Source organism: Fusarium sambucinum, chromosome II, assembly GCF_050947815.1.
Source record: "Fusarium sambucinum isolate potato_lamoka chromosome II, whole genome shotgun sequence".
Lineage (NCBI taxonomy): Eukaryota > Fungi > Ascomycota > Sordariomycetes > Hypocreales > Nectriaceae > Fusarium > Fusarium sambucinum.
Genome location: NC_139293.1, coordinates 4,508,585 through 4,524,963, shown reverse-complemented (window position 1 = coordinate 4,524,963; position 16,379 = coordinate 4,508,585). Strand labels below are relative to the sequence as shown.

The window sequence follows — 16,379 nt, the reverse complement described above, 5'->3', positions numbered from 1 at the left end:
GCAGTAACTGGGACAGCATTAATCCCACTGGAAATGTTGAAAAGAGGGGTAAAAACAGTGATGCAGTACATTTCACGATAGATTCATATCGCAATTTAATTGTTTACACATCGAATATGGCTTCAATCAAGTCGAATTACTTCACATGCACTCTAGGTCAGGCTGCGCAACTGAAAAAGCAGCATGGTTCACCCAAATGGAAGACGGTGCTGGAATTAATTGATCAACAGGCCCAAAATATTCCAGACTCACCAGCCCTTGGCTTCGCGACCTTCAAGCATTTAAAATCTAGTCAAGGTTTCATCCAAAACATTCATTCATTCGGACCCGATGCTAACATGAACAGTGTCGCCCTACTTTCTGACATTCAAGGGCCTCTCAGAGTCATCAAAACATGCGGCCCAAATATTATCGCGAGATCTTCCCCAGCCCAAAGACTCTTCACACATGACGGTTGGCCTCTTGGCCGCGAGTACTACCGACTTTGTCTTGACATGGCTTGGCTTGATGCGCCTGGGATATACAGTCTTACTTCTTGCGTAAGTCACTCTTCCCACTAGCTCTCATGTCTATAGCTCACCGTCACAGACCCCAATTGGCACCACCGGCAATCACACATTTGTGCCAGACCCTTCATATCGACCATGTTCTTGTTGATAAGACGTACGAGCACAGGGCTCGCGGTTTGGACAACAGAATTGATGTAACCCTGATTCCTCGATATCATCCAGCCGACCCATCCACAACGAGCTTCCAACAGTCCAACAAGACATCCGACACAGCATACGTCTGCCATACTTCAGGAACATCTTCTGGTCTCCCAAAGCCTATCCCGCAAACTCAGTTCGGTGTCATGGGTGCACTTTACAGCTTCCCGGAACAAGTCAAACCGGCTACCTTTTCCACCACTCCGCTTTACCATGGAGGGTTCCCAGATTGTCTCAGGTCCTGGACAAGCGGCGCTGCAATCTGGTTCTTCCCCGAGGGTCACGCGCCTGTCACTGGAAGTAATATCCTCAAAGCACTTCAGTACGGAAGAGAGAAGAGTCCAAGTCCAGTGCAGTACTTTTCCTCAGTTCCTTATGTCCTCCAGATGCTCTCCGAAGAGTATGGGGGACTTGAAATCCTTCAATCGATGGATATGGTCGGAGTTGGTGGTGCTGCGTTACCCCCTGCGATCGGCGACAAGCTTGTGGGCGCAGATGTGAATCTTCTTTCACGAATGGGAAGTGCGGAATGTGGATTTCTGATGTCTTCGCATCGTGATTTCGCCAACGATAAAGAATGGCAGTTCCTCAGACCCATCGACGACCCCAAACTCATCTCCTTTGAGCCACGCGACAATGGTCTTTCGGAACTTGTGGTCAAGCTGAATTGGCCTTTTTTGATCAAGACGAACCGCGAGGATGGATCTTACGCTACGTCTGACCTTTTCGAGCCTCATCAATCGATCAAGAATGCGTGGCGGTATCATAGCAGAGCTGATGCGCAAATCACTCTTGGAAACGGCAAGAAGTTCGACCCCTCGCCTGTTGAAGACAGCATATTGGCTTCATCAAAACAACTTCAAGACGTTCTGATATTTGGAGGTGGTAGGGATTACGCTGGTGCCCTTTTGTTTCCTGCTGGGAACGTTGGCAGTGCAGAGGTGATTGACTCAGTATGGCCACATATCGATCGCATGAACAGCGAAAGTCAAAGCCACGCTCGAATAACAAAGACGATGTTGGTCGTGGTCCCTGTGAAAGAGGGTGAGAAGGCGCTAGAGAAGAGCAGCAAGGGCACCATTCTCCGACGACAGGCTGAAGAGCGATACGCCAAGGAGATTGAGCAAGCATACGACCACAGGCGTTCGTCTGCATCGAAGAGTATATCGGATGACGAACTGTCACAAACCGTACAATATTGCTTTCATCAGGTACTTGGACGAGATATCGATCCCGATCAGGACCTGTTTAAGCAAGGCGTTGATTCAATCGCATGTATCCAGATTCGCAAGCTGATCGAACAGTCTTGCCTTTCGCCCCGCAACGAGCCGCTTCCTTTGAACGTCATCTACGACCAAGGCACTGTCAACGGTCTTGTCGAGTATCTTGATAGTGTGAGGAAAGGTAGCCATCACCGTAGCCGAAATGCCAGAGATGCAGACACCAAGGCGATGCTGGACCTCGCCGAAAGATACAGCAACTTCGGGGACATCAAGACAGTGTCAAACCGTCAGCGCGGAAAGAGTGTCCTGCTTACCGGGGCTACTGGGTTTCTCGGGGCGCATATGCTCGATATCCTACGAAAAGACTCCCACATTGATAAGATATACTGTCTTCTAAGAGCAGACGATCCGTCTACTGCGCATAAACGGGTTTCTGAAGTGCTGAGTCAACGCGGGATGCATGGGCTTGAGCAATCTGAACAAGGCAAAGACAAAGTCGTCTGCCTACCGTGTAACCTCACAGAAAGCAATCTGGGAATTTCTGAAAACAATCGAAACGAGATAGTGGGTAGCGTCGGGACAATAATCCACTCGGCTTGGGCGGTCAACTTCAGTCTCAACCTACCATCGTTTGAAGACCAAATCATCGGCACAAGAAACATCGCGACCTTCGCTGCTCAGTTCGGCGCTCGATTCATTTTCATCAGCTCAATCGCAGCAGTCAGTGATTCCAAGGCCAAACCAATCCCCGAACAGCTGTCACAGGATCCCAGTGAGGCTTCTCCGCTAGGCTACTCGCGTTCGAAATGGATAGCGGAACAGGTTTGCGACGCTCTAAACAATACCACAGGTGACGATCCCCTTGTTACGATCATTCGCGTGGGACAGCTTTGCAGTAATGAATCTGGAGTTTGGAACGCCACCGAAGCATATCCCTTGCTACTTTCTACTGCGAAGATCACAGGCTGTCTACCCAACATTCCCAACGAATCACTCAACTGGCTTCCCGTTGAGCAAGCCGCGCAAGCCGTCATCGAAATCGCGCGTTCCAAGCCGAAGCCAGACGGTAGCTCCTCTTCCAAAACACCAGTTTATCATGTCCTCAATCCCCATACCGCGCCGAAATGGACCGAGATGTTGGACTGGCTTTCGTCCAGCATCGGAACACCAGAGTTTGAGAAGGTCTCGCCTCGAGAGTGGGTCAAGCGTTTGGAGAAAGCCCTCGGCGAGAGGAGTGTCAATCATCCAGCGCAAGCCCTTCTTGGGCTATGGAAAGAGTCGTACGGACTCATGATGGATGACGTGGTGAGCTCAAAGACACATGAGGACGAATCACCTTTCGATGTTTCGAAGACACGAGAAGTGTCTGCCACGATCAAGGACGTTCAACCATTGGATCGAGAGCGATTGATACAGACTTGGAAGTGGGTAAATGATACCATCAAGAGTTAGCTGTTTCTATATTCCTGTATAAGTTCTATGATGCCGTATACTCAAATGCAAATCATCTATGACCTGTGAGTTTCTTGGGTACAGTCTTTTACTCCAGCTGACATTTTGTCCAGCGAGTGAACCTTGGTGATCCCTCGGTTTAGCGAGACACTTTGTGGACTAGCAGTCTCACATCATCTTTGACCCGCCACTTATCTCGGCATTTTATCATGATAATTTAGCCTAAGCATTCAAAAGAGTGTTTGGTGACCAATTATGATATCGAAAATGGCTATGGTCAAAGGCGAAGTTATTGCTTACTTCCAACCAAGACTGATATCAATAGTGCTTACTCGGAATCCTTGATGAGGACACTTGAGGTGGTTTTTAAGCCACCATTCCTCTCCTTCCAATTCTGTCAGGCCTTCTCAGCTCTTGACTCTCTTTCAAGATGCCCCACGCTTTGAATAACCCAAGATCCATCGAGCCTCACTTCCTTCGCAATGCTCTTGATGTCTTGATCATCGGGACAGGACCTGCCAGTCTTTCTGCAGCTTTAACATTGGGCCGTGCCCGTCGCAGCGTGGCTTTCTTCTATTCGGACGAGCATAGTAGGCCCGCACGCTCCGATCTGGATGCCGACGGTGGTAAACGCACGGCGTCAGTTCAAACTGACATGGTAGCCGAGCTGAAGACCAACTTCAAAATTGTGCTTTTCACCAACACAGCCGCGAAGTCCGTTCGTGAGAGTGGCATGATCTTCGAGGTGGTGGATAGAACCGGCCAGTGTTGGAAAGGGAGAAAGATTATACTTGCTACTGGCTGTCACAAATCTCTCCTGGAGATACCAGGCTACAAGGATCTATGGGGAACAAAGATGTGAGCACACACTCAAGGTTATGATTTATCGAGATCACTAACGCTATCGGCAGATTTGACTGTTTCCAATACAGTGGACCTATAACCTCAAACGCGAATAGCGCTGCTGTTTTGATTACCTCGGACGACGAAGACTCTATAGACTCGGCGACACTATCTACTCATCTGGCGCGCCAGTATACACCCGATATAACCTTGTTGGTCAACGGCTTGCAACACCTTGTGCAGCATCCACAGGTTATCTCCATTGCCAGCCGAGGTATCAAAGTAGTTAGCAAGGCTATTGAACGTTTCTCAGAGTCTAGTCCAGATTCAGTTTCTGTTGAGTTTACGGATGGAACAAAAGTACCATATGGCTTCGTATCTCACAAGCCCAGATCAGACGTCAAAGGATCATTTGCAAGAGAACTAGATCTCGAGATGACACCACAAGGACGCGTCTTAGTTGAAGGAGATTTCCAAGAGACCAGTATCCGAGGCGTCTTTGCTGCTGGTCGCTGCGCTACTGTAGTTGGTGATGAAGCAATGGAGATCAGTAGCGGAATGGCAGTTGGTTTGGGGGCCAATCTGCAAATTGCCGAGGATGATGCGAGCTCATAATGGTTTCGAATTTTGTTAAGACATCACAAGGAAGATGTCAGGATGTGGTCTGATTGATGACACACATGTCGGGAAATTGTTTAAACGCCGACAAAACCACAAATTAGGATTGGCGATGACGTTTCATGCATTCGTTTTATCTGGAATATTTTCTCCATTTAGATTTTGCCATTTGTTGAAAGAGTTTTGAAATGTTGTGTGAGCAAACAGGTAATGTGAAAATTAATTGTGTCTTGTGCCGGGTAGTTATGAGCAGGCATCCTCTTTTACTACAGAACTCTGTGTGACAATTGTCTTTCGTATCTGGTATCTTCTAACCTTGAGTGGGATTATAATTGATGAACGGCGATTTGGATTGACGCGTATCGGAATAGAAACAAAGATATGTCTTTCTTATGTCACTCGTAGACCGGCAGTCGCCGTTTGTGAGATTCGTCTTGGGCCATCGGGATTCAATTTCGGGCCATCGGCGGTAGCAACAATCATCCCTGAATCACGCAATTAAAACTAGACCAAACAAAGTAAAGCTTTGGCTGGATAATTAATGATCCGTTCATTTACGACCTCAACAGAGTAAAGCGGCACGCACTAGTGGGTACGTACAGGACGTCACTTTCATTGTACTTTTTTATCGTCTCATCTTCATCTTGAGCTTTTTTATTGCTGCTCTTCAACTTTGACTCGACTTCGAAATAATCAAATTTGTCAAGATGCTTTCAAGTCGTGTTTCAATGGCAGCTCGCTCCGCCGTCTTTGGCCAAGCCCGAAGGGGCCTCGCCACTGCTGCTGCTGTCTCCTCCGCTACCAGGAGCCACAAGGTTGTCGTTATCGGAGGAGGCTCTGCTGGTCTCGCCATCAGTCACCAACTTCTCCGAACTGGCCGATTCGCCAATGAAGAAATCGCCATTGTCGATCCCGCTCAGTACCACCACTACCAGCCCGGATGGACACTCGTTGGAGCTGGTCTCAAGACCAAGGAGGAGCTGAAGATGAACATGACTGAGTTGATCGACCCCAAGCTTAAGTTCTACGGCGTCAGCGTCAACAGTCTCACCCCCGAGGACAACACCATCACTCTCGGAACTGGTGACAAGGTCAACTACGAGCACCTTGTTGTTGCCCCAGGTATCAAGATCAACTACGACAGCGTCAAGGGTCTTCCCGACGCTCTGGCTGAGAGGGACGGCCCAGTCTCTTCTATCTACGGCTACGACTTTTGCGACAAGGTTTTCCCCAACATTCAGCGACTCCAAAAGGGTAACGCCATCTTCACTCAGCCCGCTGGCGTTATCAAGTGTGCCGGTGCTCCTCAGAAGTCCATGTGGCTCGCCCTCGACCACTGGAAGCAGGCCGGTCTCTACGACCCCAAGAACCCTTCCGCCTCTCCCATCAAGATCAGCTTCGCCACTGGCCTTCCCGTCATGTTCGGTGTCCCCAAGTACAGCGCCGAGCTTGAGAAGATGCGTCAGGAGCGTGGCGTTGAGGGTCTTTTCCAGCACGATCTTGTTGAGATTAACGGCGACAAGGCCATCTTCGCTCGCCCCGACGGACAGGAGAAGGTTACCAAGCAGTTCGACTTTATGCACGTTGTCCCCAAGATGGGACCTCATGCTTTCGTCAAGAACAGCGCCATCGCCAACGAGGCTGGTTACGTCGATGTCAACGATAACACCCTCCGCCATAACAAGTTCGCCAACGTCTGGTCCGCCGGTGATGCTTCCAGCCTTCCCACTTCCAAGACCGCTGCTGCTGTCACATCCGAGGCCCCTGTTCTCGTCAGCAACCTGCTCCGCGCCATCGATGGTCAAGAGCCCGAGCCCGCCTACGACGGCTACACTTCCTGCCCTCTCTTGACCGAGTACGGCAAGGTGATGCTCGCTGAGTTCAAGTACGGTGGTGTCCCCAAGGAGACCTTTGGCGACATCCTCGGCATCGACCAGGCTGTTCCTCGCCGATCATTCTACCACTTGAAGAAGGACTTCTTCCCTTGGGTGTACAAGAACTATATGGTCAAGGGAACTTGGGGAGGACCCAAGGGCTGGTTGAAATAAATGTTTAAAAATGGGATGAGCTTGTACCATGTACGTTAAGAGTAAAAGCATAGACGATTGGATAGATAGAGGAGGTATCAGAGAATTGTATACCCATGGGAAGAAGCGGCAGTAGACGGATAAAATTGATGATTATTGCCTTGTTTTGCAAAATTGGTCTTACCTTTATCGGCAATTATGATGTGAGGCGGGGTAGAAGCCATCACCAACCCCGCTCACACACAGTGACAAGACCATGCCTAACATGTAGCAGAAATTCTGGCCTCCTAAATCTTAGAGTAAATAAATAACCTAAGAAGTGTAGCCTAAGGAGCATAAGCTGGCCTAAGAATTTCATCTCTTATGTTTCTGCCGGCCAACCGTTTGGCACCCCGAGGCAATCCATCAGCTTACTGTACCGTACCCCAAAGATCTGAGCACCCCAAGCTTATCTTCTCTAACCTTTTTCTTCGTTTCTCTATAGACCTCTCTCCAGTATGGCTATCTCCGTGTCGACGCTCGCGGTTCCTGCTATTGCTCTTGTCTTTGTTCTGCGTATCGTCCTTCGCGCGCTCTTCTCGCCACTTCGCCGCGTTCCAGGGCCTCCCTTAGCGCGCTTCACAGATGCATGGTACTTCTGGAACGTCCATAAAGGATCATTCGAAGAGACAAATATTAATCTACATAACAAATACGGTAAAGCTACTTCCTAATCTTCTGGCCGTCCAGTACTAAGCAGTCACTCCAGGACCCATCGTTCGATACGGCCCAAATCGTTACAGCATCAATGACCCAGAAGCCGCAAAGATAATCTACGGCCTCGGAAACCACTTCCCCAAGTCATCATGGTATTCAACATGGGCAAGCCCTGGACAATGGGCCATCTTCAGTGACCAGTCAATCAAGCGTCATACACAGAATCGGAAGATGTACCAGGCAACATATGCCATGTCTTCTCTAGTGCATTATGAGCCTTTCGTCGACGAGTGTGCAGACCTCTTTACCCAGCGCCTTTCCGAGCTCTCTACATCCGGGACTGGCCTATCTGTGGATATGAGGCACTGGTTCCAGTGCTATGCCTTCGATGTTATCGGCTTGATCACTTACGCCAAGCGACTTGGTTTCTTGGATCGCGGTGAAGATATTCGCGGAGTAATCCGCGCCTTGGAGGATCACCTGGGCTATGCGACACTATGTGGGATATTCCCTGGTCTACACCAATATTTGTTCCCCATCCGCAACTACCTCGCTGGTGCCAAGGGCACGGGACGAGCCTACGTGTTAAGCTTCACCAATGAGCGAATACGTGAATCTCAAACATCCCCTAAACCTGTCGCGACAGAGAGCGAAGTCACCACACAAGACTTTCTCACGAAGTTCTTGGCCAAAAACACAGCTGATCCAAATGTCTTCACGCAGTACCATGTTCTTATGGGATGTACATCGAACATGGTTGCAGGCTCTGATACCACAGCTATCAGCCTGTCCGCGGTCCTTTACTACCTGCTCAAGAATCCAGCCTGTTTGGAAAAGCTTAGAAACGAGATCGATCAGATGGCATCTCGAGAGAATCTTTCAAATTCGCCTACCTTTAAAGAGAGCCAGCAGATGGTTTATCTGCAAGCTGTTATCAAGGAAGCGCTGCGTATGCATCCAGCTACAGGCCTGCCGCTCGAGCGAGTTGTGCCAGAAGGTGGTGCGACAATGGCTGGGCGATTCTTTCCTGAAAACGTGAGTTACTAAAATCATTTGAAGCATTATAGATGATTGATATCATACACAGACTATTGTCGGCGTCAACTGTTGGGTAGCCCATAGGAAGACCCACGTCTTTGGAGACGATGCTGCCGTCTTCAACCCCGACCGATGGCTCACGCAAGATTCCACGAGACTTTCTGCAATGAATCGATATTACATGCCGGCAAGTATTTGGCGCAGTACATGTTGAAATTATCACTGACGTATCTGTTCCAGTTCGGACTAGGCTCACGAAGTTGCATCGGCCGACATGTGTCGCTGCTTGAGATGTCCAAACTTATTCCTCGCATCATTCGTGACTTCGACTTCGAGCTGGATACATCTCTGCAACAAGCCAATTGGAGTACTTGGAACTATTGGTTCGTCAAGCCACTCGACTTCAAGGTTCGTATTGGTATTCGTGAGCCGAAAGGTCAAGCTTGAGTAGGGAGATTTACACACAGTGATCGGATACAATGAGTACTTCATAGGATAACTACTATATAATAAATAACTGCTATAACAATAGGGTATACGAACCATCAACTTCAATTTTTTCTTGCGCCGGGTATACAAGTAATAGAGAGACAATCTCAGCAGAAAACGAAACTCCAAAAGACTCGTCGTAGTCGCATGAGAGCGCCAGTCAATTCCCAGTTGCAGTGTCTCAAAACCCTCTATTATAAGTGGGAAGCGTATCAAACAGGTCCTGGTTCGCTTGAACCTGTTCCTACGGCCAGTCTGTTAGCATCCGCCATGTGCAATATGTGGCATCAGTTTGACTTACATAGGTTGGCACATGGTTAACTCCAGTCTCGCCTTGTCCCTCAACGGCGATCTGCAGAGGAATTCGCAAAGTAAAGCTCGAGCCGTATGCTCTGGAAGCAAGAACTACTTCAAGTACGTATGTGCGGCTGATGAGACAGGAATGGAAGGTAGGTAGCAAAATCTTGTTGTCAGGGCTTGGCAGCGTAATGGAGACGGGAAGTGTGGCTGTATATCTTGGCGCTTCTGACTTGATGATATCACTGGTCTTGGAACCTCTTCTGGAGGTAATTTGCGGTGGCTCGATACCTGCATCCGAGTTTTCTGAGCCTCTACGAGAGACTGAAGGTGAAGGTGTTGATGAAGAGGATGTCGGTACCCAACTAGGTTTGGGTGAACTGACTTTCGCGTCTTCATCAAGAACGAAACTCAGGATGGGGTTTGGCATCACGCTGGGAAAGTTGTGCTGGTCTGGTAAGAAACTCATATGGCCTGTCGAGTAGTATGTGGATGCTTTGATAGCGGCTGACTTTGCGTATACCTCTGGTGGTTCTTTGTTGCCATTCGGCCAGAATTCTAGATTGATGTTGAATGAGCAGTCTGCCGGTTGAAGTTTATCAGCTGTGATGATGACGGAATCAGGCTGGTTGGTTGATGCCCTGATGAAGCCCAGTTTAGACGACAGGATGTCTTTTCGAATTGTCTTCTCTTGAGACAGTATATAACGAGGGTTACCAGGGACAATATGTAGAGGAGGCTGCTCGGGTACGAATGGCATAACTTTGACCGGGTGTGTTCTCTCCAAGGTCATGGGTTTGTTTTTGCCTGTCTTGAATGATCCACGGGCCTCGACAGCGTAATTGATACAAATAGTGTGAACCGCCATGTCGTCGTGCTCCCAGGTGCCAACTGTTGGAGGTAGATGTAAATGGCGTTCCCGAATTCTCGGGTCGCGATGTTTACAAGCCGCGCTAGGAAGTTGATAGGGAATGACGAAAGAAAATGGGACTTGGTAGGTATATCCGGCCTCAAGCACTCCATTCTCTGGCAGAGCACTTTCGGGGATTGGCATTCTGAGTAAAAGGAACTTATGAGAGGACTTTGGTGTAGATCCTTGATGCAGCATTTGGACAATAGTGGATGAAGTGCCGGTAAATACTATTTCGAAGGCATCGACGGTGAGACTTGCTTGGGGTGAGAGTGAGACTGATCCTGTGATGGTAGAACCTGATGTGTAGATCTTGGCTTCGAAATGTCTATCGATGGAGACGTCGAGGGGACATTCTGATTTGCGTCTGATGGGGACCCAACTTCCCCTACGCTTTGACTCTGGTGCTACAGAGATGTTGGGAGTAGGGTTGAATAGGACCTGGACGGCTGACATGGTGAGGGTGTTGATTATAGAGTAGTATTGGTGTAATTGATACTGAGGTGCAGCTATTGTCAAACATGAAGCAAGATTCAGCTACAATTGTTTGTGATGGATAAAAAGAAAAAAGAAACAAGATGCAGGCAGGCTGGTACTTGAGCTGACATTTCACTTCCGCCACAACAAGCAAGTCCTCCTACTCAACTTGTAGAGCAGAACAACACATGACTTGACTCTTTATCTCAGCCAAGGCTCATGTTTGCATTGATTGGCTGTCTTGGCCGATACAACGCCCTGGTCGTGCATTTGGGTTTGTCTAATTGGTTAACAAAAGCCGACCAAGAACTAGAGCCAAGGGTCGGATTGTCGCACTCATTTTCCACGCCCTGACTTTGACATTGCGGAAATGTAGTTTCCGTACTTTTGTTTGTCATCCTTGAAGATCAGTAGTTTACCAATTCAATTCTGTCACTCTAGAATCATTTCCTTTCTACTGAATGATTGTCACTGTCTCAACACAATGTCCCCAGCTCCTGTTATCTTCCCACCTGGTGGTGCGACGCCACTACGAAAGCCAAGATTTGGTAGCAAGCCACCTATCACTTTAATGAGGGGTATGTGATCACAGGGGATTGGGCAGCCTATGACTTGCAAGAGCCAAGCATTTACTGGAATTTAGAGCAAATGGGTTGCAAGATAAGAGAGTCTGGGGTAGGCAAGGATGGAGTAATGATAACTCCTCGGAGATGCTGTGCCGCAAGATTTTCAATAACAATGTTTGTTATCAACGGTTGAGCGGTGGAGTTGGACGTTATTGCCAGCCGACACAACCGTCCAATAATTGAGTTGCCACTAAACATTACCCCAGACTTTAAACCAAGGGTCCAGACTTGATCATCATCATCATCAACAATCTACATTACCGTTAGGGCCTTGGAGACAACCGCGATCGGCGCTGATTAATTAACAATTTGAACCCTGAGTGAACAAAACAGTGTGGTACAACCGTCACCTGTCGCTGATCCCATTAGTTTAGCGTCTTTGGTCGCATTGACAGACATTGAATGGACTGTTTATTCCCACACAGCCCTCGGGGTAGGTGTATATTTAAAGGAATGATCTATGCCTGTTTACAATTGAAAAGATTCATTCATCATGGCATTAGATCTGGCTCTGCAACAATACAACTTCCGAAACACAATGTCGAGATCCACTGACTCCATCAGCAACGCAACTACCGAGAGACCCCCAGTGACGTGCTAAATCAATGCGGGGTTTGAAGCATCGTTTTTTACTCAACTTCACCAACTGTCGGTATTTATCTATTGCTTTCCGATAACTTTCCAGAACATCAGACATCAACTATGACTCAAATTACGACCCCGGTCAACATCGGCCGATGCGCCCTGAAACACCGCGTCGTAATGGCGCCCTTGACGAGACTGAGATCCGATAACCATGTACCAATAGATGTCATGGTTGACTATTACTCGCAAAGAGCTTCAGTGCCCGGAACCCTACTCATAACTGAAGCTACATTTGTCTCGGAAAGGTCGCGTGGTCGGGACGAGCATGCCCCGGGGATATATAATCAAGAGCAAGTCGATGCATGGAAACGTGTAACGGATGCGGTGCACAAGAAGAGTTCATATATCTTCATGCAGCTTTGGCATGTTGGACGAGCAGCTCGCCAGCAGGTTCTAGACAAGGCTGGACTGGAAATGGTCAGCAGCAGTGATGTTCCCATCGATCCTGAATCCCCCAAGCCTCGACCCTTGACTGAAGGCGAGATCTGGGAATGCGTCAAGTCGTTCACCACTGCAGCTAGAAACGCTATTGAAGCTGGTTTCGATGGTGTTGAAATCCATGCTGCCAACGGATATCTGATCGATCAGTTCACACAAGATACTTGTAACAAAAGGACCGATAAATGGGGCGGAAGTGTCGAAAATCGCTCACGGTTCTGCCTTGAGGTAGCAAAGGCAGTGTCGAAGGAGATTGGACCCGACAAAACGGGTATTCGATTGTCACCTTTCAGCACCTTTCAAGGCATGAGGATGAAAGATCCAGAACCACAATTTACCCATCTCATTTCGGAACTGAAGCCTCTCGACCTTGCTTACCTTCATCTGATTGAGCCTCGGATTGCTGGAAACATGGACAAAGTCGTAGACGACGACAAAGAGAGTCTTGACTTTGCTCTTGATGTATGGGCGAAATCAGGACCTGTTGTTCTTGCAGGAGGATACACAGCAGAAAAGGCGAACAAAGCGCTCGAGACACGATTCAAAGACGAAGCAGTAGCGTTTGCTTTTGGAAGGCACTTCATATCCAATCCCGACTTGCCATTTAGGCTTGCCAACGATGTTCCTCTCACTCATTACAATAGGGACACATTTTACAAGGTCAAGAGCCCTGATGGGTACACCGATTATCCCTACAGTGAGGCGTGGACAGAGCAACAAAAAATCTAGTTAGAACAAGGGTGTTTTCTTAGAATAGACATGTCATATATAAAGTCGCCGCTAGATTAGAGAAGTAGAAATAGTAAGTAAGAACTCGCTCAATCCTCTCCTGTGTTCTCTCGCTGGTTGTTCCTTGGAACAAGCTGTGTTAGAGAGCACATCTTGTAGCCACATTCGTTAGCCAAACGTAGTTGCAGAAGAAAACAATATGAACGCGTTTGTATCGTCCAATTGACCGTTTGCTGTTGATTGGGTTTTGGTTTATTGACGCCCAAAAGCCAACGGTAAAAGTGATACACGTGGCAGATCACATGACGCCTTCGGATCAACCGCTTAAAATTAATTGGTCTTTGTGCGGGCACATCCACTCGGCATAAGCAACGACGTGCCATCATACGAGGCCAACTCACTCACTTCAATTCACCTTCACATCACTGCAACAGAGACCATTCTTCTTCAGAACTCATTCAAGCCTTTGGCAATGCGGGGCCTGTCGCCAACCGCCAACCGCTGCGACCATGCTCCCTGATGCCACAATCGACAGAGCAGCTGACAAGCTAGCTGAGTTCCGCAGAGACAATGCTCTGAATGACCTCCTGGACCAATATTCTGTTCTCATAGAGGATTACAGACGTCTCAAGAGCGACTACGAAGAAGAACGCGAGGGCAGAGAGCGATACAAGCAGCTCGCGCGCGGTCAAGAGCGTAACCCTTTTGCTCTGGTCGTCGTTGACGGTGATGGATACATCTTTGATGAACGATTTGTCAAAGACGGCGAAGAAGGCGGCAGCAGAGCCGCAAAGCAACTGAATGATACTATCAAAGATAGTCTGCGTCGCAAAGGCCTTGAAAGCTGTGAGGTCATGGTTCGTGTCTATGCCAACCTCACCGGACTTTCCAAAGCGCTGTGCAAAAACGGTCTCGCGGGCGCTGAGAAGCGATCTCTCTCATCTTTCACCGCTGGCTTCAACAGATCCTACGGCCTCGCTGACTTCATCGACGCTGGTGAATTAAAAGAGAATGCCGACTTCAAACTCAAGGCCATTCTTCGTCTTTACGCGGATAATGCCCAGTGCAAGCACATTTACTTCGCCGCCTGCCATGATGTAGGCTACGTTTCGGATCTCACTCCCTTTAGGGGTAACCGAGAGCGGTTCACGCTTATCCGAACACCAAGCCTGTTATTCCACAAAGAGTTTGAACGACTTGGAATGAACATCGAAGAACTGCCCGGCGTGTTCCGTCTCACGCCTCTTCAATATGCTTATACTACTACACCGGGCAAGGCGACTCCTAACTCAACTCTCAACGGTAGCAAAAATAATTATACATACAGTACCCCCGTGTCGACAAAAGAAAACAACAATGAAGGCAAAGCAGTATGCACCTTTTACATGCAGGGTAATTGCCGTTATGGCAGCACCTGCAAGTTTGCCCATGACAGCAAAGCATCCAGCCAGAATAGCACACCCTCATTGTCATCTATGAGCAACGGCACAAAGCATGAAAGAAACTTTAGCGGCGACTGGCGACGAAGCTCCAACGTACCAAGCAGCGCCAAACTAAACATTGACTCACTTCCAAAGAAGGAAGATATCCCAGATGGCATGGTACCCATCAACGCACTCGGAGATCGTCTCGACATTTACTTAACTCCACCCGACCCCGACGCTGTCAGACGTCTCAAAATACTCTCCCAAGATCGCAGGTTCTGCAATAACGCACAATTGTATGGAAAGTGTGACAACGAAACCTGTGAATACGAACACACACCCATTGCTACGGACCTGGTACCAGCCCTGGAGCATCTAGCTCGATCCGTCCCTTGCTCCCGTCGAGGAGGTTGCCGGCGCGGAAATTGCGTACATGGTCATGTCTGCCAGAAGGTTGACTGCCGTCACCGTGTTGGTGGGAAGGGATATTGTCGATTCCCCTCCAAGGTATGCATGGCGGACTACACAGTTTCTACCCTGGTACTAAGCGATGATAATTCTGTCACATCGCCCTCTATGGCATCGGAGGATGGATACAATCCAGAGAACGGGGGTACAAATCTATGGGGTCTTTACTAGAGACTCCGTCACGGACATACCACCTAATGAGCGGTATAATGATTGAGGTAAAAACAAAACAAAAACCCAATTGGGTACATCAAACAACTTGCCGGCTTCACGGCGTCATTCATTACTAGGGGATTTTTACAATACGTGCCGGGATGGCACCAGAGACAAGTATCCGTTCAACCGGACTATATAAGGGGATCTGACGATTGGGTTGTATTCAAGAGATCAATTGGGACCGGCTTTGTTGTTATGGCAAAGAGCAAAGAATACTCCCCAAATATAAATGCTATCACATGCACAAAGTACCTTTTATTGACTTGGCATGGCCCTTCCGTGGTTGACGTGAATTTGACTTAATGCTGACTGTTACCGTAACAAGGCTCCTGACGAGGTCTATTCCGAACGTTGGATAAAAGACCTCACCTGATGTGTGTCCCATCGCGTTGCATTGAGGTTGATTGTGTAACCTAAAAAAAAGCAAATAAACGCCACTTTCTAACTGGGGCGTGTGATAATTGAGACTCGGTGACTTTTGATCAGTACGTCAGTGGATACTCTGCAAGCCTCAGCTACATTATAACTGGCTCCAAAGATATTCGAGCTGAGGGATTAATGAGGTTGTATCCGTAGTTTGGTCACATTTCGTAAAGAGACAACTAGTGGGGTCTTCCCACCATCTACTGCAGCCCAAGACTCAATATCAGGGTGATGCCAAGGGAGGAAACATGCAGGGTGACGGGATAGTCGATCCTGTCTCGCGTATCGTTCGCCATTTACCGAGCTCACGCAATTCATCCACAGTTCCTGGAAAATCACATTCTCTATTTCGTAATCATGGCAGCAGGCGCATATGTGATGAGGTCAGCATTGATGTCACATCCAATGCAATGATGTCTCAGTAAAGCAAAAGATGAGCTTGCTAGCCAAGTGCGGCTGAACTTCCATTGGGCTCTTCCAAGCTTGGAACTGAGACAATCAGGAAGTGGCTGATCGAATTAGTCTTACCTGCAGACAGCCCGCCACAGCTGAGACCTTGTCCTGAGAGCCTTGGTTTGTTACTATTGGCAATTCTCGGGTAAAGGGGGAAACAAAAGCAATGAATCAAATTAA

General features: G+C 48.3%; 7 protein-coding genes across 7 annotated transcripts; 6 read left to right on the top strand and 1 right to left on the bottom strand.

Annotated features, from left to right (window-relative positions):
- Nucleotides 1-116: 116 nt before the first annotated feature.
- On the top strand, nucleotides 117-3,382 carry FSST1_008430 (uncharacterized protein; the record flags this gene model as incomplete). Its single annotated transcript, XM_083225312.1, has 3 exons — nucleotides 117-297; nucleotides 347-539; nucleotides 589-3,382. 3 exons carry the CDS (start codon nucleotides 117-119, stop codon nucleotides 3,380-3,382), a joined length of 3,168 nt encoding a protein of 1,055 aa, XP_083084391.1.
- Nucleotides 3,383-3,812: 430 nt separating this feature from the next.
- FSST1_008429 (NAD(P)/FAD-dependent oxidoreductase) lies at nucleotides 3,813-4,840 on the top strand (the record flags this gene model as incomplete). Its single annotated transcript, XM_083225311.1, has 2 exons — nucleotides 3,813-4,240; nucleotides 4,294-4,840. 2 exons carry the CDS (start codon nucleotides 3,813-3,815, stop codon nucleotides 4,838-4,840), a joined length of 975 nt encoding a protein of 324 aa, XP_083084390.1.
- Nucleotides 4,841-5,550: 710 nt separating this feature from the next.
- FSST1_008428 (uncharacterized protein) lies at nucleotides 5,551-6,891 on the top strand (the record flags this gene model as incomplete). Its single annotated transcript, XM_083225310.1, has 1 exon — nucleotides 5,551-6,891. One exon carries the CDS (start codon nucleotides 5,551-5,553, stop codon nucleotides 6,889-6,891), a length of 1,341 nt encoding a protein of 446 aa, XP_083084389.1.
- A 476-nt stretch (nucleotides 6,892-7,367) lies between these two features.
- On the top strand, nucleotides 7,368-9,051 carry FSST1_008427 (cytochrome P450; the record flags this gene model as incomplete). The annotated part of the gene is made up of 4 exons (XM_083225309.1): nucleotides 7,368-7,566; nucleotides 7,619-8,601; nucleotides 8,654-8,791; nucleotides 8,845-9,051. The coding sequence occupies 4 exons, from the start codon at nucleotides 7,368-7,370 to the stop codon at nucleotides 9,049-9,051; spliced, it is 1,527 nt and encodes a 508-aa protein (XP_083084388.1).
- Nucleotides 9,052-9,274: 223 nt separating this feature from the next.
- Nucleotides 9,275-10,756, bottom strand: FSST1_008426 (uncharacterized protein; the record flags this gene model as incomplete). The annotated part of the gene is made up of 2 exons (XM_083225308.1): nucleotides 9,275-9,337; nucleotides 9,395-10,756. 2 exons carry the CDS (start codon nucleotides 10,754-10,756, stop codon nucleotides 9,275-9,277), a joined length of 1,425 nt encoding a protein of 474 aa, XP_083084387.1.
- Nucleotides 10,757-12,105: 1,349 nt separating this feature from the next.
- Nucleotides 12,106-13,215, top strand: FSST1_008425 (alkene reductase; the record flags this gene model as incomplete). Its single annotated transcript, XM_083225307.1, has 1 exon — nucleotides 12,106-13,215. The coding sequence occupies one exon, from the start codon at nucleotides 12,106-12,108 to the stop codon at nucleotides 13,213-13,215; it is 1,110 nt and encodes a 369-aa protein (XP_083084386.1).
- A 509-nt stretch (nucleotides 13,216-13,724) lies between these two features.
- Nucleotides 13,725-15,278, top strand: FSST1_008424 (zinc finger CCCH domain-containing protein; the record flags this gene model as incomplete). Its single annotated transcript, XM_083225306.1, has 1 exon — nucleotides 13,725-15,278. The coding sequence occupies one exon, from the start codon at nucleotides 13,725-13,727 to the stop codon at nucleotides 15,276-15,278; it is 1,554 nt and encodes a 517-aa protein (XP_083084385.1).
- Nucleotides 15,279-16,379: the final 1,101 nt, after the last annotated feature.